This window comes from Hetaerina americana, unplaced genomic scaffold (genome assembly GCF_022747635.1).
Source record: "Hetaerina americana unplaced genomic scaffold, ioHetAmer1.1.p SCAF_10, whole genome shotgun sequence".
Taxonomy (NCBI): domain Eukaryota; kingdom Metazoa; phylum Arthropoda; class Insecta; order Odonata; family Calopterygidae; genus Hetaerina; species Hetaerina americana.
Window position 1 is genome coordinate 44,542,194 of NW_027286070.1, and position 25,719 is coordinate 44,567,912.

Consider the following 25,719-nt stretch of genomic DNA (forward strand, 5'->3'; position numbering starts at 1 on the left):
CAATTTGTAATGCAGCATAAACATCTGCCAACTTCAAATGAGAGCAGAGATACTTTCCTGATGTAATGCCATGTCAAAAATTTTTCTTCTTGTTTTTAAATGTTTTATATATAATCTCTTGTGGCTTGAAAATAATATGGGACAATCTTCATTATAGGGAGTTAACTTGAATGAAGTAAGTTTTGAATGACCCCTGATATCTCATCTGTGTGTAGATATTGTCACTTGAACTTCCCCTTGCCTCAACTCATTTTCCCTACATTTTGTTCTTCTTCACCTCTTCAAGCTTGCCACCTCCCTTTGTGCCATTAAAAATTCCTCTCGTATTCAGTTATTTTCACAGATGTCCCAACATTCTGCCTTCTGTCTTGGCCTTCAGCATCCCATCACCTGTTTGAGTCATCTTCCTTCCCCCTCCCCCGACAATGCTGACTTTTAAAATTTCCCCTAGTACTTTTTGTTTTCTCCCATTACTAGTAAAACTTTGTAACTTGACTTTTATATTGCAATTGTTTTTCCTCCTCATTCTACCGATTATCTCCTTAACCACATCTAGAAGGCTGTAGTATTTCCTTATCTACTTGCCTCAATGACCAGGTTTTTGGAGCCTTACAGTTCCATGTTACCTTATTTTTCATTTACAAATTTGTGTTCCTGTCATCAAACCTTTTCTCTTTGCCAGTAATTCATTTCCCTCTTCAGTTCTCATAATAATCACAATTACTGTGCCCATTTTTCCCAAAATATTACCTATAAGTGTGAACTGTTCTATCCTCTCTAGTTTATTCCCTCCTACTTTCCAATTTAGGCTTCCTTGAGAATCTCATTACTATTGTTTTTGTAATTATTCTTTGTCATATTATTCATGCATTTGTGCTGTAATGCAGTCCTTTGGTAGCTGAGCCACTTATTGTTTGATCATCTGAAAGTCTGAATAACTTAATCAGCTCTCTACTCATGTTCATTCCCCCCTCTAATCCACTCTTAATTTTTCCTTTGTGGGCACGTTAGAAAACACTAGCAATAGCAGACAGCCTTATCTTACTCCCGTATTTGTCACTGCCTATTTGTTTTCTCCCTCTGTTAGCCTTATGTTTGCCATCTGATTTAGTAAATATTTCAAAATTCATATATCTGTGCTCTGTCTACTCCTATATTCCAGCATACTGTCATCCCTTTGGCACATGTTGACTCTATCAAATGCATTCATTAAATCCTTGGAGAACGCAGAAACATTTATGTTCTATAATATAACCTATCTATAAGTATCATCATGTTTTCCATACCTTTTCTTAGCCCCGTCTGCTTTTAGCTTGGATTTTTGTTAATCCTGTTGCAATCATCTTAATTTGATGAAAAAAGATTGCATTGCATGCAGTTTCATATTGCTGACTTTCTATTAACTTGAACATGGTGACCACTTCGTCTGGAAAATAGGGTAACCAGGAAACTTAGGGAATACCTCAATTTCTTCAAAAATTCTGTAATAAATAGGAAAGAAGGTATTTTTTTGAAATTCGAGCTTTTGATAATTTAATTGGAAATGTGATTGGGCAATTTGAAATTTTGAGTTAAAATATTGTTTCTTTTAGTTGTCAAATAGATTTCTGTGGGCAATTTTGCCAGCCGACAAGAACTAAAACTTTGTGGGTAAAAGTTAATGATATTAGTGGGTATGCAAAGCAGTTTGGGATCATTTCAAAACTATATCTACCCAGTTTCCGAGCACTCATGAAAAAATTTAGGAAAGAAAAATTAGGGAAAAACATCGTTGTTTATCAGGAAAATCAGAAAAAGGTTGTGAATTGGAATCTAGCAAATGCATGGCATCTCTTCTGAATCAAAATCCTATTGTCTCATGCTCTGTGAAGTTAAGGGTTTATTTTTAATCCTGATTTTTCAGCAAGCTGCTGAGGCGATTGCTGAGAGCGTATTGAATGCTGCTCATTCAGAGGCAATAATGGCAGTATCATCTGAGCCGCATACATCTGCCCCAACCTCTCATGTGCTGTCCACCACAACCACCTCTTCACAAAATGGACTTACCGAGCTCTCTGTGTTTGTGCATGCCCTGCAAGAAGTGGGTGATGTACCTGAGTCTCCATGTACTCCCACGACCACTGCCACTAGCACTTCTTCGTCCATCCCTCCACCAACATTGGCAGCTGCCATGGCCACAGCTGGGGATCTCGCAACCATTGTTGAATCTCTGGCTCTGGGAGAAACTAATACGTCTGCTGCAGCCATTGCCATGGCCACTGGTGCACTTCCTACGTCAATAACCAGCTCAGGAAATCAAAAGTATGATTTTTTTGCACCAGGATTGGTGCTTCTGTATTATTAGGTTTAAAAATTAATTTTATAATTTCAGAGTTATGATTTTCAGTTGTCGAAGGGATTGAAACTGATGTGCATCAAGGATTGAAATTGACGTTTGCCATCATTGGCAAGAGATATTTAACCCTTTTGCTGTGGTTCATTCTCCGGAAACTTACTCCTCACATGCGGCCAAAAAATAGGGTATTGTGTCTCCGTAAGCTTTAGTAATCCTGCAATAATGAATTGATATAAATAATAAAAGTATGAAAATAATAAAAATAATGTAGATTCACTTTATTTTTTGAAAGGTTCCATTAATTTACTGTGACAAATAAAATTTTGACGTATAATAGTGCAACACAAAGGGGATGAACAGATATGTTCACAGCAGTCTAGTATGCAAACATACTGGGTATGTTCACATCAGGGAAAGGGTTAATAATCGAGTGAAAAGTAGTGTTAATTATCTACTACTTGCCCAAATACTGTGCATGAAAATTTATCTACCCATTATGATGCCTAGTTGAATCTCTCCCCTGATTGGCTGATGCTAACATACAGTGATAAGGAAACTAGACCCTGGCCAGACGCTGGGCCACCACTATTGTCATGCCTCAACTTTTTGTAATGTATTATTAGTCAAATTCCCATTTTACTGGCAAAGTAAAATATGAAGGCAGTATGCTATGGAATAATCCAATTTTTTCAATTATTTGTGAAAAAAAATTGTAACATGAAAGTTGTTTGTGTGGACAAGTGGTTATGGCACACATCAGTTTTCAGAAGTCAAATTTTGGGGAAAAGGTGAGCTGACTGGTAATGCAATTTACCATTGGGAAAAGGCTGAATCCCATCCCATAAAACTGACAGCTCATGGTTCTTTAGTACATCGGAAAAAGGCATTGTAGTAAACTATTGTGTCCATTGATTTCTGTTTTATGTTCATAGTTTCAAATTTTTCGGATGAATCCAAAAACCTTTCCTTTCTTCTCCAAACACTTGGAACTTTAAATGAAACCTGTAGAAATCTAGTTACTGCTACTCGAATAACACTGAAGCAGGTATAATGAATCATTGTAGAGCACTTACCTTTTTAGACATGTATTTTGGTTGTTTGTCAAAACAGACTACTGCATAACTAGTCTCCTCCCTCATCCACAGACCATTGGGCCATCATAATATAAAAGTGTAATCAGTTCACAATAACGCTGATTAAATCCATTCAAACTTTTTATGGCTTTTCGAGAAATAACTTTCTGTGCATAATTGTCTGTTACTCCTTCTCTTATGTATCAGAGCAAAGTATGATGCAGTTCTTTGATTTCAATTTTTAATCTGTTAGCCCCCTCGGTGCATTGTCCTTTGATCTAATTTATTTTGCTTATTCTTTAAATTTGTAAAATGCTAATTTCTATGCTTATGGTCCAAAATGATTCAAGCAGTTACTGTGAGCATTTGTGACTTAATGTTTGTTGGAGGTGTTTAATTGCAGTTTACCAATTAATGTCCTAATGTAACACCTTGGAAAGAGTTATTGTTATCAAAGAAGTTTGTAAAAATTATGCTAATCATATATTTTCCTTCTGTGCAGAGTACCATTGTATTAGAGACAGTTTTAAGAACTTAAGATAGTGATACTCTAAGAGTTTCCTAGAGGAAGGTAGCATAAAAAACACCAAAATATAATTCATCAATAATAGATATTGTTAATTTTGAATAAACTAAAATTGAAATAAAAAAAGTGATAAATTGTGTAGTTCTAATGGCATATAGGTTACTGAAGCCATTCATACATAAATTAGAATATTAAAGGCATTTAATACTATTTGAAGCAATTTGGGACTCATCAGTGGTTTGTTTATTATTGTCATTCAATGGAATTACTAATGAACATCCTTCCTGATATTACAGGCATGGCACAGAGCCATCTTGTGGTAGGAGCAATATGATGTCACGAATCAGCAATGGTTCAGGAAACCTCAGTTCTGGCACAAGAGTGCGGGTCACATTGCCAGCAAGCCACAGTGATGATAAAGCTGGAGATAACTGCTTCCGAAACAATCAGAACAATGTGCTCTCCAGTGAGTATTGAGTATGGTATAACATTAGTCCAATCTGCAGCTCTTAGTCCTTATCTCTCTTTTGCTTCTCTCTCTAAGACCTTATGAAACTTCCCATTCTCTAAATATTAATTGTAAGGCTTGGTGCTTACCTGCTTGCTAAGATCAACTCTTATCCCATTATTGTTATCATTATTGGGTAGTTAATTTAAGGTAGGTTCTGGGTGGGCACAGATGGAGCAACAATACACATATTGGCCTCTCCTAATAAAACTTTTGTTGACAATTGGCATTACGAAAAATCCTTTTTGTTTTCTGCATACTTCTGTCTCACTTCACTTCATCCGATATTCCTCCCCTTTTCCTAACCCTTCCTTTATTTGTCTAGCATCCCATCCATCACCGTATTCAACATTCCATCCCCAGTTAAAATTCATTACATCCACCTTTCCTGTATCCATTTGATTGATCCCAACAACACTCTCTCCTCCCTCAGTATACCTAGTACTACTTCATTGGTTTTCCTTTTTTTCCATTGCACCTTATCAACTCTTCTCCAAAACTCAAAAGCATCCAATATAGGGCCATCATCTTGCTTCAACAGCTGTTTCCAAGCTGTAGAAGACCATACCCCTAATCAAAGTTCATCATTTCATGTGGAATTTTTTTAGCCGCAAACCCTTCCCCTTTTTCAGGCAAGAAAGACATAGTCAATGGTGGTATCTGCAGTGAGGCAAGTGACAGCAATAGTGGCAATGGGACATCTTCCTATGTGGGAACCACAATGAGCGTCAGTGTGCCGAACCTGACCAGCAGCGTGAGCGAGTCTGGATCCACGGCTACTCTACTGGAGACATTTGCAGCCATGGCGAGGGGTAGGCGCTCCCTGGCGGCGGCCAGTGGAAACAATTCCTTGTCAGGAGTGGCAGGGAGTGTGGCGGCAGTATGTGGTGGAGGGGGTACAGGGGGTGGTGGGGTGTCGTCTACAGGCACCCCACCCCATACGACGCCTTCTCCCTCTCCTTCCCCCTCCCCCTCCCCTGGAAGCACACTCTTTCCCAGGGGACCAAGCTCTGTCTCCAGTTTAGTTCGGCTAGCCCTTTCTTCAAATTTTCCAGGTGTGTGAGTGGCCAAAGATATTTTTTTTGTAAATTGATACCTACCAATTGTTTTTAGTTAAAATTGGCCATTTTGGCTTACAATCAGGTATGATCATGGGAAAATTAGGCAAGCTAGAGATGTTTACTTTTTGGAAAACAATTGAAGAATATTTAGTTAAGAGGCTAGCCAAAGAAAGAAGACTGCTTCCACGCTTAACATTATTTCAATAAGTGTAGAGGCACATGAGCTTTTGATCATTCTTTCATGTAGTTATGAATCTAAGTATGTTGTATCTGAAGTACATATGTACAAAATATGGCAATTAATTAATCCTTTTTAGTAATCGTCTTGAAGGGGAAGGATATCATACTGCCCTAGTAAATGTTTATCAACTCTGGGTTTCCAATATGACAAGTTGCCCTTATCTATCTATCTGAAAGATAAACTGACAATATGTAGAGGGATGACTCACATCCTTTGAATTTATATAAGATATAGTTGTACCAAGTTATACTAAGGCCACGAAACCCATTATTAAACTCCGAGAAACAATGGAATGAGGGTCGTTCACCTTGATATTGTGTCAGATTTTAAATACAATCTTTTTTCATGTTAGGGTACTCTTGAAAATCTCTGGCTAATTATTTTGTAGTGCATTGTAATTGCTTATTGTGAAGTATCACAAATTAGTATTTCAATTTAAAGGTATTTATTGAATTTGTAACTAATTGTAACCATGTGCTAGAATTTCAAAATTTTATTGGTGATCAGTAGTTATGAGAGGTTAAATTACCACTGGCCAATCAGAAACCAGCTTTCACAGTAGTTTGAAGCCACATCAAATACAGTTAAACCCCATATTTGTGTTATTGGATTTTAAAATTTCAATTTTATCGGGTCTCATAAAATTTCATATCATTTCAAGGTGTGCGGAATTCCGTATCTATACAATTTCAGTTTTCCCACCATTTACATCACTAAGCGCTGGATTTAAAAAATTTCATATTCTAAAAGATTACTCAAGTACATCAGTCTTCATAAAAAGTTTTGTGACTTTGTATCGCACATACATTTTTATGCCTCAGAAAGATGAGAGAGAGAAGTAACGTGAATGGTTTTAGCCAAGAATTTGAATATAGTGGGCACTAGTAATCGTAATGTGAACTACTTGAACTCATAATCTCATTCAGCCTGGAAAAGATTCGTGCAATCAAATGGATGCATTGTCTGACTAGGAGTTCGCTACGTAATTTATGCATCGTATCAGCACCTGAGGGAGAGTATTCGAATGGCACATTAGTTGAAAATATGAGGAATGAAAATGACTTTGACCCAAATGTGGTGAAGCCTGATAAATGTAGGTAAAATAGAATCTGTATTGATTTGGTTAAACATCTAAGATTGTAGGCCTCTACTATGAATACAATAGAGAAAAATCACGATTCCATTCTGAAACATGGAAATCTGGGGAGAAGTTTGTCTAAAAAGAGAAAATACATGTATGTCAAGAATTCCAAGTATGAAGAATTACTGAAAGAGTAGTTTGTAATTGGTATTTCATCAAATATCACCGTGAATGGTGTCATTGGAAGAGAAAAAAATATTGCAAACTCCCACAAGATTGGGAATCAAAGATTTCACCGCTTCCACTCATTGGTTGGATAGGTTTAAAGATGGACACATTGAATACAAGGCTGTATGTGGTGAAAGTAGAAGTGTTGATGTCAAGACTACAACTTGGTGGAAGATGTCTGAATTAAATAAACTTCTTGATGTTTATAGCCAAAGAAGATGTTTTAAATGCAAATGAATGTTTATATTTTTATGTGCTGCCAGCCAAAACACTGATTCAGAGGTGAACAACGTCATGGAGGCAGTGCCTGGCAAACAAAGATTTACTGTCTTATTAATCACAAATGCACATGGAAGTGAGAAGCTTCAGCTATTTGTGGTTGGTTGATCAAAGAGTCCTCTGTGTGTTCTGGGTCTAATATGTAAAAATGTTGCCCACTAGATTAACAACATTTTCCAAAACATGAATGGCCTCAGAAATATTTGAGGATGAGCTTCCTGCTCTGGATGCCAAAAGATCAGGGATTTTCTGCTATTTATCGATGTGTCCAGCTTATCTACCAAATATTCACTTGAGAGATGTACAGTTGCGACTTATTGCATGCAAACTGTACTGGTGAGCTCTAACTTCTGGATTTAGGTATAATACTATCATTGAAGATGCATTATTGAAGAATGATTGCAAAGAAATTTTCATCTCTGCATGATTGTGATAGGGATATAAAGACAATCAAATGGAATGTACTGAATGCTTTACACTGCATATCATCGGCTCGGAAGGAAGCCAAGGAATGTACAATATATAACTGCTTTAGGAAGGCAGGATTTCGTGTTGGTTGTGATGAAGTAATTCCAGTTGATGTTATTTGTGATGATGTTGCAATAGAATAAGACTTCAGTATGTATGTATAAATGAAATTCTCTTTAGCCCACATTTTATGTGGGTCCCTAGAAAAGTGCAAATAAGGGGTTTTACTAAGCATTATTTTCAATACCAGATATTGGTATGCTACCTAATTATCTTTATCTGTCACTTGATATTCATTGTTTTCACAAATATAATTGGTGAAACAAAATGAAGATATAGCAGAAGGATATGTAATTGTTACAACTGTTAAGAATTCTTAAAACATAATGCAACATACATTGAATGCATACTGGATGGAGATGAAATCTGGATATACTAAAATGTGGAAATTTATTAGAACTTTCTTATTGATCATTTGCCTATCATTTGATTTTGAATGTGGCTTTCTTAGTTTCTCATTCATGTGACTGAATCAAATTTATGTTGTAAAATTATTGTACAGCTGGTACAACTTCTTGTTAATATGGAATTTTTAGTAATGTGGTATGCAAAATGAGTTGGCGTCGAAGCTGATTTTTGAATGGCTGGGTTTATTGTCTCAGTGGATTGCTTTAAATTCCCTTCTTACGTGTATGTGCGCTGCTGTCACATACGTATTGTGATGAATAGTGGCATATGGCATTGAAAGTTTCAATTTTTTTCATGTGTTTTTTCTTGAAAATGACATTGAAATTTTTTCGCCACTGTTGTCAAACAGTTTAAGAGATCGATTAAGTGACTGGATATATTTTTTACACTGAATAATACTTAAAGCATTGTGGTATGTATCCTATGATGCTCCATGTGAAGGAGTTTCTAGCCCTTTACAAATTGACCTTGGCTGCTCTGAGGGGTAAGTATTCACTGCTCAACCTAATGTGTTTGCTTTTCTTAGTGTGTCTGGCTTGGTTCCTTCCATTGCCTTGTAGCCTAGCAGTTTCCTTTCTAACAGTGTTGAGCTTATTCACAGGTGTATTAAAATAAAATAATATTACATGCTCTCATCTTTCACATGCCGAGGTTTTTAACTTGGGTTATGTATCATTCATGCTAATGTGTTTTCCAATCAAGGAAATAATCATTATAAGATATAGTTTATTGAATGAATCCTTCATAAAATTCTAAGTGAATATCTCAAATGTGTGAGTGAAATTTTAAGTCCTTGTTGTTTGCCTATGCAAAATGAAAATGCAAGAATCTGCTGGAACATTATCTTTTATATCTTTCCCTAAATGCTACGTGGGTCATTCAATAAGTCCTTAGGAAAAAGTAGAAAAACAAATTATTTTGGGTTGATTTTTCTTTATTTTTCAACAATCTTGTTTTAGCTCAATGCACTTCAACAGCATTTTTCTTATTTTTTTAAACTGTCCAAAAAGTAGGATTTCAGGTCCTAAAATAGGCATTTGTGTTGACAACGAGGCATTTGTGTTGACAACGAGGCATTTGTGTTGACAACGAGGCATTTGTGTTGACAATGTTGGCATTTGTGTTGTTTGGTATGAATTATTTTCTGCTGAACCGTTTTTTCAAGTTTGAAAATTAAAAAAAGTCAACAAGAACCAATGATGGTAAATAAAATGGATGTTGTAATAATTCGAACTTAAATGCTATAATTTTGCCATCATAACTTTACAGGTTTGCACTCGTGCATTATCATGATGTAGAGAATTTATTCTTTGACAAATGCAGATGCTTTTTTCTTGATTTCTTTGTATAACTGGTGCAGCAATGATGTATGATACTTTCCATTTATTGTTTGTCCTTTTTACGAGTAATCTTATGTAAATGATGCCACGTGTATCCCAAAAAACCGGGGCTATAGGTCTGTCCGTCTTCTTCTGAGCCGAATTGCCTTTAGAAACCCACTATTTGTCCTTGGAGTAAAGCAGTGTATCCATTTTTCATCCACAACTATGTATGGATGCAGATTCTGCTTAGGTTTGCCACAAAATTGCCGAACCAGCCTCCACATCAACCATATGATTGCATTTATTTTCCATTAAGAGCAAACATTGTGCCTTATGATATGCCAGTGGCCTCCACTATATTGTAAACATTGATTTGTCGTTCACTCAATCATATTTTGGATTTGGTCATTCATTTTGGAGGAAGTTACTTCCACTGGACATCCAAAACGATTTTGATCATTTATGGATGTAGTGTAACATCAAAACTCATTTACTCAATTTTAAGCGGTCACAAACACAGGAGCAGATGTGCTATGAACTTCTTCCAACTCGGCTTCGGTCTTGTTTGTGTTATGTGTTTTAAATTGAAGTGTTTAATCACTACAAAAAACTTCATTTTTCTTAATAATTAAGTTTGTTGCTTCAATCGACTGTGAAAATGAAATCATTTAATGGATATAGCTGAAATGTCTATAGTAGTCCAGTAAGAAGAGTCTTACTGAAAGCAAACCTTTTCCTATACTAGGAGCGTTATCTCTTGAATTTTCTATGGAGTTATTGAACGACCCATGTATTTAATAAACTTTGTGGGGCTAATGAACCTCTATTACAGCACTTGCAAAGCACATTGTACTCTTGCCAATTTGGATTTCAGAATCCCAGTATTTTACTTTAAAAGCACATGAAAGAAAAATATGATTAAATAAAAGTTTTAAAGAAACAAGGAATTCTCTATATTCACCATTACAGTCCTCATGATTTTAAGTATGGTGAAACCTAAAATTTATGTATTCTTTATTTACATAATCCTAAATTTGCATAATTATCACTGTGAAAATGTTTCCTTGTGTTCAATTGTGTACTTACACTGAAGACTGCCAAGAATGCCCACCTTACTCTCATCACTTCAATCATCATTTCATAAGATACTCCCTTTAAGCCTGGTGATTTTCTTGTACATTTATGAAAGGCTGTTACTTGCTCTCTTGGTACTCTTTACTCTTTATGTTTTCTCAAGTGCAGATAAGACTTCAAATTATATTAATTACAGCATTGACGAATAACTAAAATATTATGATAATGATCATGTACAAGGAAATTGAATTTTGTATTTATTCTGTATGGCATAAATAATATACTTCAGTAAACAGTTAAATACTGCCACAAGTGCTTTAATTTAGATAATCTTGTAATAATCAAGTGGCAGGTGTTCATGAATGTTGCATGTCCTACAGTACAAGTTCCATTTAATAATTCTTGATTTTTCTTGACCATTGTAATGTCTCAAGTATGCTTTATGCAGGTAGTTTTTCTGCCCTTGTTCTTGACATGTTCGTTTATGTAATTGTTTTTGAATGATTTGGGATGTCACTGGTCTTAGTGTTAATAAATTCTGCTTTTAAAAATGCAGCACTATGTGCTTCAAAATGTTTTGTACCCGACCATTTATAAGATGGAGATCAGAATGCTGCGGTGCTTAATGAACTGGCTTCCAATCCAGGTCTCTCCAGGAGGTGGTAGAATTTTTCAGTGGTTAAGCATAGGTTAATACCAATGTCAGGATTCTCTCCATTCTTCCTCCAGTCCCTGAATATCCTACTATACTGAAATCCCTACCCAAAGCACCTTTCCCTAACGGCCCAACTCCCTTAATAACTACTACTATTTTAAAAGACCTTGACATAATGCTGCAGGTCTCTTTTGAGTGTCAGAGTGAATTTACAAAGATATTCATTGTTCTCAAAGAAAGTGACAAGTATCATGCCGTGCATCTGAAACCTATGGTGATCCTTGTGAATCCACCCCATTGCCATTTTGTCATTGAGTTCTCATATAATTGCTTCCTCTGTGAATAACTATCTCTCTCTTTTTATTTCTGATGCTCCCTCCTGTGTTCAGCTGCATTGACTGGTGGATTGCTTAGTGCAGCCCAAAGCTACCCAAGTCTCTCATCAAGTGGCACTCACGCTGGCAGTGGTGCTGGGGGAGGTGGGAGTGTGGGGAGTGGTGGAGGCCAGGGCTCTTGCAGTGTGAGCGGAGTGACTACTGGAGGGGTGGGTGTTGGAGGTGGTGGAGGGAATGGTCCCTCAAGTCTGACGCAAGTACTGGACATGAGTCTCACATCCACTTCTAGTGACAGTGAGCAGGTCAGTCTCGAGGTTAGTGCCCGTTTGATAAACGCTTTGTTAGGATAGTTTCTCATTATTTACATGCATAACTTTTCATAGAAAATGCCTGAATTTTTCATGAATATTTTTAATGAGTGATGAGAAAAACAGCCAAATCTTTTTATTACTGATTAAGTTTGGATTGTTGGGGGTCCACAGATAATGTGATTTTAGCCACTTGATAGTTTTCTCACAAGTATTTAGTTGTGCAACTGGCACTAATTGCTTTCATTTTAAGATTATCAAGCCATTTCCCTTGGAAGGAATTGAAATTGTTTTAGATGGGGCAGGAAAACCTTCAAAACTTTTACAGAAATTTTAAAAGGACAGCTGCACCTCTGTTTGCATGAAGGCATCATTATATGAAAGAATTGAAAATCCCAGACAAATGGTGTAAGTTCAAGGTGCATGTTTCTATCCCCTTATATTAATGGCTAAATCTCTAAGAGTACTTTCCACTTTGTTTTAATTGTAATTTTTAAAGTCACCTTTGCATTATTTGAAATTTTGGTGTTGTTTTTCATCAGTTATTATTGAATTTAATACCAATATTAATATCTATGTTTCTTTCTTGTTGGTGTTGCATGCCAAAACAGTTTTATTTATAGTGAAACTTCTCTTTTATGTTTACCCTGGACTATGTTTTTCTGCCATTCATGTCATTTCTTCAAGTCCCTATAATCAGTGAATTGTCGCAACATAACCTTATAGTGTTATATACTTGACATTTCAAGTTTTCTGTGATGAATGAGAGTTGATGAAAGAAGGAAAATAATAGATTACACCCTATTCATGCCATGCTTTGAACAAGACTGCTACCATGGATAAACTTCATTATTTAATATGAGTGAATCCAATATATGATTTTATAAAAAATATTTTTCAGTTCAACAAGACATTGTATTGAGTTTCTTGTAATTCTGAAAATGTGGTTATTAATGGATGTGACTGACAGCTAAGGTCATTTTTGCCATTAAGGATAGGCGGCCATTTGACAGTGATAGGATTTTAAGGATATGATGGAAGAGTAACCAGAAACCAGATTTCAGTATTAGCCTGCTCTTAATGAAAGTTGCCATATGATTTCTCATTTGATAGACAAACTGCCTACTACACTTGAAATACTCTCGTCTGGGCTTTACTGAGGGTTTGGGATATCTCTTCAAAGGTTCTGCCAATAATATGGCTGTTTAAGCAAGATGATTGGCATAAATTGGAAGCTTTTGAGATGCGTGGAGAAGGATGGAAAAGTTAAAATGGTCATAAAGGAAATTGATTGGAGAAGTACTCTGTATAACGGGGGAGAAGAGTGTGTTATTGGGGAAATCCCAGAAGGCAGGAAAGATGAAAGAAGAACATTATTCTGGCAATCAAATGTTAAAGACTGACGGAGGGTGAAATTCCAAATGGTAGAGGTAGGAGCAAAGTCTTAAAAATCTAAGGTCAACCATTATTGTTTTCCTAGTTGGTATCTTCATCAATGTGATGTGAAATTAAGTGAAAGTTTGATTATTATGAAATTCATGGGAATTAGTGAATAAGTGATCATAAAATCACCATTTGTAACTGCGAGAACACAATATAGTAATTTTTTTGAGATTTTAGAATCTCATGTCCACTTACATATATGTACTTATCTCCACTCTTAACTCCATTTATGCTACACTAATTTGTCAATGAATCTTCTTGAGCAAGCTTTAATTATCTAGAACTCTAACTAATTAATTTCAAAATCAATATAACAAAATGTTACATACCCATGCAAACATGTAAAAGGGACCCTTGCAGTATAGCCAAGACGGCAATGAGGACCTTTTGTATTGCCCTACGAGACTACCTATTGGCTTCTAGTTTTTGCAATAATGATTTCTCTCAATGTTCATTTTCTTTTGATTTTTATTTGACCCTCAATTGTAGAAAACATAAAAGAGGAGTTTCACTCTATATGTGTGTTTGTACTGAAAAGTCGAGAAAATGGCAGCTATACGTTTGCTTGTAATATTAGATTTTTGCCTTGCATTTGACTTTGTAAAGTGCCTTTATATTGTATGTAGTTTAGTGTGTTTATTTGCCTAGATGTGCTGAAAAATCTCTGCACTATTCATTTATTTTTAATGCATCATGCAAATTATCGTTTTTGCAAGTGATGTGAATTGACTTCATCTTATTTAAAACTGAATTAAACTAGTGATTGAACTGTTGAGAAAAAATTGTGTAAGTTTTCTGCTTATATTGACTCATAATGAGAAAGTATTTTTCTGAAGGGTCAAATACTCATCCTATTTTTTTTTGGAACGTATTATACAACATTTGTGTAAGTTAGATATTTGTAGGAGATTATTGTTGTTGTTCAGCTTTCTTGTTCTCTAATAAAAGGATTTCCTGGAGAGTTGTCGAGCACCTACACTACTTGCTGAGTTAGAGGATGATGATGAACTACCAGAAGCTGATGATGATGAAAATGATGAAGATGAAAATGAAGAACTTGATGACTATGAGGAAGTAATGGTGAGCATGAAAAATTTTAAGCTAAAACTTTCATATTGGAAGGTTTTCTATGTAGCGTAAGGTTTCCTATAGTTGTAAATAGTGATTGATGAAATTCTCGTTTCTGATTGAATTTCCATTTCTTTCAGTCTTTTCAAAGGAATATCAATCATAATTTAAGAAAATAATATGTGGCTCTGATCATTCTGGCTGTAATATTATCTTATGTGATAAAAGACGATTCTGATAAAAAAATGAAGGCATGATACATAATTTATGAAGTTGAGGTTACCATTGATAACTAGTCCAACTATTACTGTTAAAATTGATTGATAAACACTAATGATCAATTTATTAGCGAAAATTTATTTTGTTGCATTAACATGCATACTCGTAATGTAAATCTAAAAACTTACAATTTTGAACATGAACTGGGAAAAATATTTGATAAAAATCAACGCATTATTTCCTAAGAGCAGGGAGCTTTTAACTGACATTTTGAATTCCGGAACGATTGCATTGATTTCTGTGGAGAACTGTGGGGACTAAGAAAAAATGGGTCAATTCAAAGTTTTACTGTTCAAGAGTTGGCTTGGCTCATGGAATTGGGGGAGGATTCAAACCTGCTACCTTCGATTTACGAGGTGGCATATTACTCACGGTGCCAAAAATAATAGTAAAACTAAATTTGAATCTCACTGTTTCGTATTGGTTGTAGGTGAAGGAATATTCTCACTGTGTTTCTTCTCCCTTTTTAGGAGGATGAAAGTACTGTGGGTTCTTATCCAGGAGATGCTGCCCAAAGAAATGGTATGGTTGGAATGTGCCATGGAGGATCAGTTGGTGGTGTCATGGGAAGTAGCAGTGGGAGTGGCATGGGGGGCATGGGTGGGAGTGCTGGAGGAAAGAGACGTAGTTGGGACGACGAGTATGTACTCAAGAGGCAGTTCTCTGCCCTCATCCCAGCATTTGACCCACGCCCTGGGCGGACAAATGTTAACCAAACTACAGACTTAGATGTACCGCCACCCCCTCCGCCACCACCTGCTGGTGAGGACGAAGATGAAGATGGAGAAAGTGAGGGCAGGCGAGGAATGGAGGATATGAATGGCATTGCTGAGAATTTTATCAATCAGCCCAAGTTGAGACTAGTGCTACGAGGGCCCAACCTACCTAGTGTAAGTCATAAGGCATTTATTTAACGTTTAATATTTTTCAGTCACTCTGTTTATGCTTTGGGAGGAACTGTCATTAATCGGAGCAATGACCAGGGAAATTCTTTCTAGTTGGGGAAGATAAAAATAACATCTATGCGATTGTTTTTTTTCATAGCATATGCACGAGTGACTACATTAATACTGTAAATTCTTTTATTTAACTAGCATTTATACTTTTTGCCAAAAAAAGATGAATAAATCATAATTTTGCTTTATTGGTCAATAATATAGACCATTTTATTTCTTTTGTTGATTTTATTAAGTTATGTCTTTATTAAAGTATAAATCTTTACTGAAGTTGGTAGGAAGGACGACACTAGTTTACACATTCCAGTAATCAAAATAAATTGTCTTGATTGGTTTTATTGTCTATGTAAGAATAATACGAGCAAATGTTGTTTATTATCAGAGATTTTCTTGTAGCATTTTACACGGAGTGGTTGCAACTAGAATGAACGTATGCATAAGTTATTCTGTACATACTGTAATCTACAGTTGTAAACACACACTGGAAATTTTATTGAAGTGATATAGACTTTTCTGCAATGAGTTTCCTGATACTGCACCTCTTCCTGCAGCCTCAATTCTGCATTAATGTATTTCTCATTTTTTCACCCATCCCCTCTAAACAATAATTTTGAGGTTTTATAGTTCATATGGCAAGTTATTAATGTATGATTCTCATGTTTGTATCTATTTTTAGATCCCAGACGTGGAGATTGAGCTTGATAATCCTGACTGGACCATTTTTAGAGCAGCTCAAGAATTAATTCAAATGGCAGACCTTGGCAGTCGACAAGAAAAACTAAGAAGAGTATGGGAGCCCACCTACACGTAATAAACTGAATTTTTCAGATATGCTTATTTCGTTCATAAATAGTTTTGTGATGTCTATTTATTTTTTTTGTGGTGACTGGGATATCAAATGGTGATTTTTGTGAGTGAGTTAACATTTTTACGTAGTGGCAACTTTGGTTCATGAGTTTTAATTACAATTGCTCAATTCAAGTATTAAAATATTATTGGAATTCTATACTTTATTTAAAATATATTGTCACAAGAAGCTTCCTGTTTATGGCACATAGTTGCTTATGAAGCAAGTTTAGAGATTTTAATCAGCTCATTACCAAATGATGAGGGTTATTGTGCCAGGAGAAACTAGTTAAGAAAACTATTTGTCAGAACTTGTCATCCTTGGAAGTCAGCCATCCTTGAGAATGGTCTTACTCGGAGCAGGAGTAAAAAATTCAAGTGGATTAGTGGGCATATTTGCTCCCAAGTATTTTTGATACTTGCAATTTGTGGGTTATTTTTTGAGTACTTGCACTGTCATGACAATGTTACTCCTCATTTGAAGTGGGGAAGGTAGCAGTATGTTGTATAGATGAGTTGCAGGGATGAGGTGATAAGGTTTAACACCTCTCAAGAGGTGAAAATAATTTATTGTGTTTAGATGTTATTCTTTTCATTGTAATTAAATGACTAATGAAAGCTCCCAGTTGAAATTAAGTAAGATTTTCAAGTTGATAATCGCTTACGTTGATGCCATAGATTGTTTGGTGGTTACATTTTAAGAATTCTGCTTTGTGGCCATGGCATTGTAGGTAGGGAGAACCAGCTCAAGCTACTGCAAAAAGCCAGCCTGTTAGTCAGTATTGCCTTTCAGAAATGACAAATGAGAAAGTTTGAGGTGAGCTTTTTCATGCTTAGTTGTGCAGATAATGGCTAGGTTGTTTACAAGAGTTAGGAGATCTTGCATATTTGATCATAAAAAGTAGAGATATTAAATATGCAATATTCATTGTATCAATTACTATGAAGTAATGTTTACCATTAAATGTCAACTTTGTGAAATAAATTATCCTGTACATACATATTTATTTATAGAACCAAATAGATCATGAAGAATAAATTCCAGGAATTCAATGTGTTACATGGTTAAATTATTGATTGGTCCAATGGCATCTATTAATATCATAAAGTGAGGACCCATTGTATACAATTTTGTCTTTTTGTATGAAGTTAAGATGATGCATATTTTCATTGCTGGTTAGAATATAATGGCTTGTCTTAGGCTTTAAAGAACTGCAAATTTGGACTATGAGATTTTGAGGCATATAAAAGGTATATTTAATGGGCAATGGTGGCTGTTGAAAGCATAGTGAGGTAAGCGATGTTGAGGTTTGAGGGTTTAACCTTCAAAATTTAATATATTTGAAATTGAAGGTCTGTTTATTTTTGAAAATTTTCATTTAATAAATGTGAGCTGAGTGAATTTTAGGCAGCTTCCATTAGAGACATCAAGTCTGTTGATATTGCAATTATGCAAAATACTGTTCAAATATTTAATCACAAATCACAACAATAATGTGACTTCTATTATATCCAAGAAAGTCTGAATAAGAATGTATGTTATTAATATTATTAATATTGCATCATGAAATGGGCACATTCTCACTCTTTGATTCCCTGAAAATTTCCATTTATGGTTCAATTTTTTCATTTATATATTTCAGGATAATTTATAGGGAACATAAGGAGAGTGAGGGAAGCTGTGAGCATGTTGGCGAGATTACACCCACTGCCACGATGTACTCAACACGACAGCAGAGGGTGGCAGTGTCATCCTCTCCTTCTCCCTCCACTCCATCTGGTGGCCCGCCCTCCACTCCCCAGTCCTTCACCACTGCCATTATGGCTGCTACATCTTCATCCTGTTCTGTGGAAGATGTATTGCAGCTCTTGCGACATCTTTTTGTCATAATGGCTTTGGCAGACAATAACAACATGAATTCTCGATCATCACCACCCTTGGTTGCAATTGAAGGTATGCATGTGAATTATTCCTCTGTCAGGTTTGCTTTTAACTTTCTTTATCCGCTTGATACCATCTTTTGGGGAATATTCGGGTTTGGTGAATACTTTGTATTATGATGTGCATTTCAGCTCACTGAACTATCATCAGAAACATTACGAGGGTCTTGTACCTGATTGATGACCCAGAGAGCCAAGATACACATTGCAATGAATATTTTTTTTGTGGAAAAGTGCATCATATTTAATTCTTCATTATGTATTCCTTCCTCCGTGTGAAGTCTGAAACTGTGACATTAATTTGAAAAACACTATCTGGTATTTCAGAGCAAGATGGAGATCTTAATTTAAATTCAGAGGATTTCACAAGTAAGAAAATAACCAACAAACTCCTGCAGCAAATTCAAGATCCTCTTGTTCTTTCATCTGGTGCCCTTCCCCTTTGGTGTGAAAAGCTCAACCACATCTGCCCCTTCCTCTTTCCATTTGAAACACGGCAGTTGTACTTCAACTGCACAGCTTTTGGAGCTTCCAGGTGAATCCCTGCCCTTTCTTTTTGTTTTTTTTACTTGATATTTTCTTATAATTTTTGATTCTTTCAGTGTTTACTATAAATCAGTTGCATGATTTTTAATTGGTTCATGAAAGTTAATTTGCATGTTTGATGGCATAGTGTTCAGTGGTGGATGTTGTAGATGACTATAACATGATATGTCTCCAAATAGGTCCATAGTGTGGCTGCAATCTCAAAGAGATGCCACACTGGAGAGGCAGAGAGCTCCAGGCCTGTCACCAAGACGAGATGACCCTCATGAGTTCCGAGTTGGCAGGCTGAAGCATGAACGGGTCAAAGTTCCTCGAGGGGAGAGATTGCTTGACTGGGCAGAGCAAGTAATGAAACTCCATGCTGATCGTAAGAGTATTCTTGAGGTAAGTGCTAAATTAAGATAATTACTTATTTTATTTTGGGTTTTTTTCTTTCCTTTTACTAATTTCCAGTGCTGGGTGAATTCTATGGTAATAATTTTTGCTTATCTGTGAACAATAATGTCTGAAATAGAGCTAATCCAGAAGCATCTTATATCTCATAGAGTGTGATAGGGGAATGAGAGAGGAAATAGAAGAAAACATCAGATTTTTGTCCTTTCCCTTAAGGAAATTACCGTAAAATATGAGGAAATTACCTTAAACTGTGGATAATGACAAAACCTAGATTCTCTTCAACTCTTGGCTGTTTTGGTATGTGAGAGTGGAGCTCGCTGAACCCTAAAGATTCTGAAAATCACACGTTCAAAGCTGGAGGATTAGTGATATCTTTGCAAAATCCAAATGATTATTTGCCTATATCAATTTGGGTGGGCTAAGTTAGAAATGTTTTTTAAAATGCATTGATTGACTTGTTAAAATGGAAAATATTTAGTTGATTATGAAATCAAGTGTTGAAGCTGTAGGTTACCACTAAATACTGTTCCTTCAGCGCAAGAAAAATAATTAGTCCAACAACATACAAATATTCTAGTTCCACTGATAATTAATTAGGTATTTCCATCAGCTTTGTTATTTTTTTCTCCCCATTTTCACTTCCTGCTACATAATTAATATGGATTATTGCACTTGAAAAACGTTAATTTATCATTATTATTGATAGTCGAACTCTGCCATAAATGGAGGAAATGGCTTCAAAATTTACATGTGAAAGTTATCCATTGCTGTGATGATGAAAAAATGTGATAAAATCCCTGTAACAGTTGTTATTAATACAACCCAGGTTTGTAGAATCATTAGGTTGAATCTTATAATGTTGAAATGTAATGCACTCCTGGTCATAAGTGAGAAAGAAAATTAGGTGTTTGCTATGAATTAATGTTTTTGTGTAGTTTAAGACAAACATTACTCATTTGTCATATTATCTAATTTTTAGATGCCCGAGTAACATGGGATATTGAGCTATTGGTTCTCCCTGATTATTGTTGTTCCTCATTTTTTTTCAAGGTTGAGTTTGTTGGTGAGGAAGGAACAGGCCTGGGTCCTACTTTGGAGTTTTATGCTCTTGTGGCTGCGGAGCTTCAACGGAAAAATCTGTGTATGTGGCTTTGTGATGACGATGAAGAGGATAGTACTCCTGCAATGAGTGTGGAAGAGGGAGAAGATTGGCTCCAAAAGCCCCCGGGCTACTACGTCAGGCGGCCTGGAGGCCTCTTCCCAGCTCCCCTCCCTCAGGACTCTCAAGTCTGCAAGCGTGCCTGCTGGCATTTCTGGTTTCTGGGAGTGTTTCTTGCCAAAGTACTGCAGGACAGTCGTCTGGTAGATATGCCACTTTCAAAACCTTTCCTGAAGCTCATGTGTCAGGGAGAAGTGTGCCACAACATGAATGAGAAGTATGTTATTTTTTAATTAGCATTCATTGATTATTTTTTAATGAGCAATAATTTTCTAATATTATTTTCCTAAAACTGTGAAATTCATTGAAACTATGTTCTAACTTTCTTGGAGGTTGATATCTGTCATACGAATTCAGGCTTCCCTTGATTAGGAAAATTCTGGTAAGGTTGGGAGTTAATCACTGATTGGGGAAAAGTGCGAGTTTCTTGAGTGTTGGGAATTTAATCTCCAGACCGGGAAATCCTAAAGATCCCAAAATTTATTTTAGAGTGACCCATTTATGGATTTATGAGGGATTGGCATGGTGTAGTGGATGATGTACTTGGGTGACTACCCAGGGGGCCCTAGTTCAAATAGCAGGTGGCAGAATTTTTCAGTTCTTACTTTGGGTGCTATGTGGAGAGCATTTTGAGTGGAGCATGCTGTCAGTCAGATCAGATGTTAAATTTTTTAGCCCTTGGTGTTTTTTTGTTATTAGATTTGTCTAATACTGATGGCAGGTTTCTTTCCTCCCCTTCCTATATCGGCCAAATTACCTACATGCCTTTAATGGCACAAATGACCTCTCCCATCAGTCACCCTCATTGCTACTAAATGGACTATCAAGAATGGAATCATCATGCAAAGTGTATTGTGTTTTAGAAATATTGGGGACTTGGCTCTCAAACAAAGAAATCTCTTTTATTTAATCCTTCAGCTGACAACTATTTCTTCTAATCATGTTATAATTTCTTTCTTATGCCATATTTAGGTAAAAAATAATGAAATATTGTGTGTTGTGTATGTGCTGTGAACTTGAGGCCACTCTCGAAGACTGTGAATAATGTGTCATTTTCCAACTTTTTGCGAATATTACAAGTTGTAGGTAATTTGGAATTTTCAAACTGCCCATGATGAAATAACAATAATTGTAATACTGGAATAATTCCTAGTTTATGAAAAAAACTGGCAAATGGAGTAAAAATGCAAATTCTGGACGCATAAATTTGGAAGAAGTGAAATACTTCACTTACTTACTGGAGGAAGTGAAATACTTCACTTATTATTGACTAGCACACATGTAGTGAAGTGAGTCACGTTAGACCAGGGTTAGAGCATTGGGCTACTGACAGGAGGGCCCAGGTTTGATTCCTGGGCAAGCCTCTCGGGGCACTCTCAGCTCCACCCAAACTTTGTGATATTTTGCGTACTAGGTCTTCCTGGGAAACCGTAACTGGCACAGGGGTAGGAACTGGCTCCCCTACCCTGATGTGTGGACTTCACACGCCGTTGGGCCTAGTACTGCGTGAACTCTATCATCACCTAGCAAAGTGACCTTTGGGTTGATTACTGTGTTTATGGTTTTTTTATGAGTAGCTATTGAAGACATTTATGGAAAAAAGATTGTTGTGGATTTAAAGTTGAGTAGCGAGAGGGCCTACAATAAACTTTTATTTTAATATGTTTAGGATGAAGGTCAGAGCAGTCAATACTATCAGTAGTAATTATAATTAAGGGCTTGAACAAAATGCTTTTCAGTTCTTGGATGAGTTGTTTTGACTTACATTGATTGACAGACTAATTTTTTTGGAGACAAAGTAAGGAATGAAAATTTTGTCAGTAGTGTAAACTAGATTTAGTAAAACTTCTAATACTTGAACCCCTAATCAATGTATTTTTTAACATTATCATTTACTACAACACAGAAATTCCTCAAATTTCACTTAATGAACCAAGAATTTATGTAAAACCTCACTGTCTTTCAGAAAATACCCTAAATTATCACATTTTTCCATGGTTTTAACCTTCTCAGTAAGTTTTTGTGTGCATTCTTTAGACATTTTTGTGAGGTTATTTGCTTAATTCAAAATAGTCATTGCTACTTAACAGATGATAAAGGCATGTATTTATTACATCTACATAATACCCCGCAAGCCACCGCAAGGGTGTGTGGTGGGGGGAGGGGGGGGGTGTTAGGTCACCAACTGTAAAAAGGAATAATACCACATGCAAAACAACAACATGGAAAATTACACCCTCAGCAGTGCACACACTCATGCAAAAATCCCTTCATCCAACACTCATGCAAACACAAATGCCATAAATCAACAAACAACTGCACCCCAGGATGCAGCACGAAAGCGAAGAGGGACGAGGGATTGAAAGGGAGACTTAAAAACAGATGAAGAGAACACTAATGAGGTCATTCGGAAAGAATGGGTTATGATGACAAAACACACGAGGTTAGTGGAAGAGCATGCATTTAAGTAGAACTAATTATTCCCTAGATGCTGATGGTGGCAAGTGGAATTTTTGCTTTGCTCCTTTTTGACAAGCCTTATATCATGTACATATACCACCCACCTGGTATTTTTGTATAGTGATCTCTGGGCAAATAAAAATAATGATGATTGCCTATGAAGTAAACTGTTAAGTTTTAATGGCCTGTTGATGAAAATGTTTAAAGGGCATTGTTATGTATGCGTTATGTGTGCATTAAAGTATGGGTAAGAATGTCGTGCTCTCTAAATGATGGATGTCTTCACTATGATGTTTAATTGTAATATCATTCTCTGCTTCTTATTAATTGTAATTTTTTTGAATTAATATCAGGATTGGGATTTCAAACAATGGCACCCATTATCGCTCACCTAATGGAATTGAAGAGGATGCGATGACATCATCATATATTTCAGAAGAAAGTGAAAAGGAGTTGGAGTTAGATCCACCTAAGGTCCATCAGCATGACCCCACAAAGCCATGGTAAATATCACTCTAGTTGCTCGCTCTGGTTGCATGTTGCAATAAATCATTCCCAGTGCCAGCATACTTTTTTAATGAAACCATTATGTAACTTATGCTAGTTCAGTGTAAGTAAATGAAGAACAGACGTAGGAAAAACCTATGCTACAATTAACATGCCCTTGAGTATCTTGAATACCTGTGTAAATTATAAGGTAAAGTAAGAGATATTAAGGAATGGAAGTTAATATTTATTTGTACCTACTACGTAAATATCCAATCTTAAGGACATAAAGTATGAGTGGAAACATCAAATAATGATTTAAAGTTAAGGTAACCTTGAATTTGAACATCACATCACGGAAGTAGGAGAGGGTAAGCCTTGTATTGAAATTTTGAGGGTGGGGTGCATTTTATAACATTTTCGTTGGTATAACATTTTCTCATTTTGTTTGTTAAAAAAATGGGTGCAATGGGCCACCTGCTTTGTAAAAGATTTACAGTATATAATATCTTTGACCAAGTACTTGATAATATGAAGTACTTAATAATTATGTTACTTGATTAATTTTAAATTATGCTCCTTTGTATGTCTAGGTTCTATGGAATCCTAAGCAGTGAGGACCTGGCTGATATTGATCCAGCACGGGATCGATTTCTATGCCAATTAAGGGAGCTGTCTGCAAGGAAAAAACGTATCATATCATATAAGACCTTGTCTCCTGAGGCAAAAGCCCACCAGCTGGCCAATCTGGCGCTTTCTACACCCTCCACCACAATTGGATCGACTTCGCAGTCATCCATGGCTGTCAGACTTGAAGATCTTGCTCTCTCCTTTCAGTATCTCCCTTCGTCTAGGGTGTATGGCTTTGCAGCAGCAGATCTGACGATTGATGGTGCTGATAGGGAGGCAAGTGATACTTTTGCATTGTTTAGTGGCATGTAATATTGCTGCAATAAAGCAAAGTTTGTGCTCTAGACATAGTACATCATATTAGTGTAAAAGTGTGGAAGAAATGTTTGGCCTACAACTTGGTGTCTGGCCAGTAAATCAGCGCGATTCAATTGTTCACAAATATAATCATTCAATAGGAACCATAGAAAAGTTAGATGGATCTGCTCATGCATGATATCTTAGTTGCATGGTTTGTCTGTGGTATGAAGACTATGAGTTTTATTTTTGTTTATAATTTCCTAGTGAGAAATTAGTTTATGTTTCTACAATGGAGAGAGCTATTACTTTTACTTTCTATTACGTTTATAAGAGCAAAAACTGGAAACTGCATTGAGCTATGTAAAGCAATGCTGTGGGACATTACGATTCATTCTCCTTATTGTTTAGTTAGCTTTGAGAAATTTACCCAGCGTGTTGTATCTTGAGAAACTCTAGTATCAAAAATCATTAATTTATCATCATTTACATGTTGTATTTTTTGCTAACTATAATCATAGACTGAATGAGGCTTAACAGGAGCTAATGATGAATCCTGGTTTTCATAATAAAAAGACATTCCACAAGTTTCGTGGATGTCTCCATTTTCCGGGTTCCCGCCGCGTTGGTTGTCATGGTTGACGACAGTTTCGCCTGGATTCCACCAGGCGTCTTCAGGTCGAAGTGCCGATATCATTTTGGCTGCGCTTATATAGCCCTCGCTCTCTCGCTGCTGCGTTGTGATTGGTTGGTTTCTGGAACACTCTCTTCCAGGCGTTCGTCAGGTGGTAACCGTCTTCCCGGTTGAAGTTTCTCGGCGTTTTTGTGATCTCAATTGATTCTCTAATCAGCCGAGGATAGTATCTTTTTTCCTTGGTGATTATCTCGGCTTCGTCAAATTTGATGTCGTGTCCGGGTTCGCTCCAGGCATGCTCGGCGACTGCTGATAGGCTGAATTTCTTATTCTTCGTTGCCCTCTTGTGTTCTTGCAGGCGGGTCTTCATGGACCTGCATGTCTCGCCGATATACGATTTGCCGCAAGAGCAAGGCACGCGGTACACACCTTCGAGAAGACCTTTCGGGATCTTGTCCTTGGGCCTTGGAATTATCTGGCTTATTTTGGTCCCGCGGGAGTTTCTTCGAACAACGCGAAGGAGCGGCAATGGGCTCACCCCTATCCCCGGTGATAG

At 36.4% G+C, this 25,719-nt stretch overlaps 1 protein-coding gene across 9 annotated transcripts in view; it reads left to right on the forward strand.

The window, feature by feature from the left end:
• Ufd4 (ubiquitin fusion-degradation 4-like) overlaps positions 1-25,719 on the forward strand; it is a 95,894-nt gene that overhangs the window by 64,409 nt on the left and 5,766 nt on the right. For 7 of the 9 annotated variants that reach the window (XM_071598592.1, XM_071598589.1, XM_071598595.1 and 4 more), the window contains 13 exons: positions 1,904-2,301; positions 4,231-4,400; positions 5,075-5,497; positions 11,709-11,968; positions 14,354-14,485; positions 15,223-15,642; positions 16,385-16,515; positions 18,198-18,508; positions 18,823-19,030; positions 19,221-19,425; positions 20,488-20,873; positions 23,470-23,619; positions 24,196-24,508. In XM_071598592.1, the coding sequence (XP_071454693.1) occupies positions 1,904-2,301; positions 4,231-4,400; positions 5,075-5,497; positions 11,709-11,968; positions 14,354-14,485; positions 15,223-15,642; positions 16,385-16,515; positions 18,198-18,508; positions 18,823-19,030; positions 19,221-19,425; positions 20,488-20,873; positions 23,470-23,619; positions 24,196-24,508 (3,507 nt within the window). The remainder of the gene's footprint in view (positions 1-1,903; positions 2,302-4,230; positions 4,401-5,074; positions 5,498-11,708; positions 11,969-14,353; positions 14,486-15,222; positions 15,643-16,384; positions 16,516-18,197; positions 18,509-18,822; positions 19,031-19,220; positions 19,426-20,487; positions 20,874-23,469; positions 23,620-24,195; positions 24,509-25,719) is intronic. The other 2 variants (XM_071598593.1, XM_071598596.1) reach the window with 2 other exon arrangements.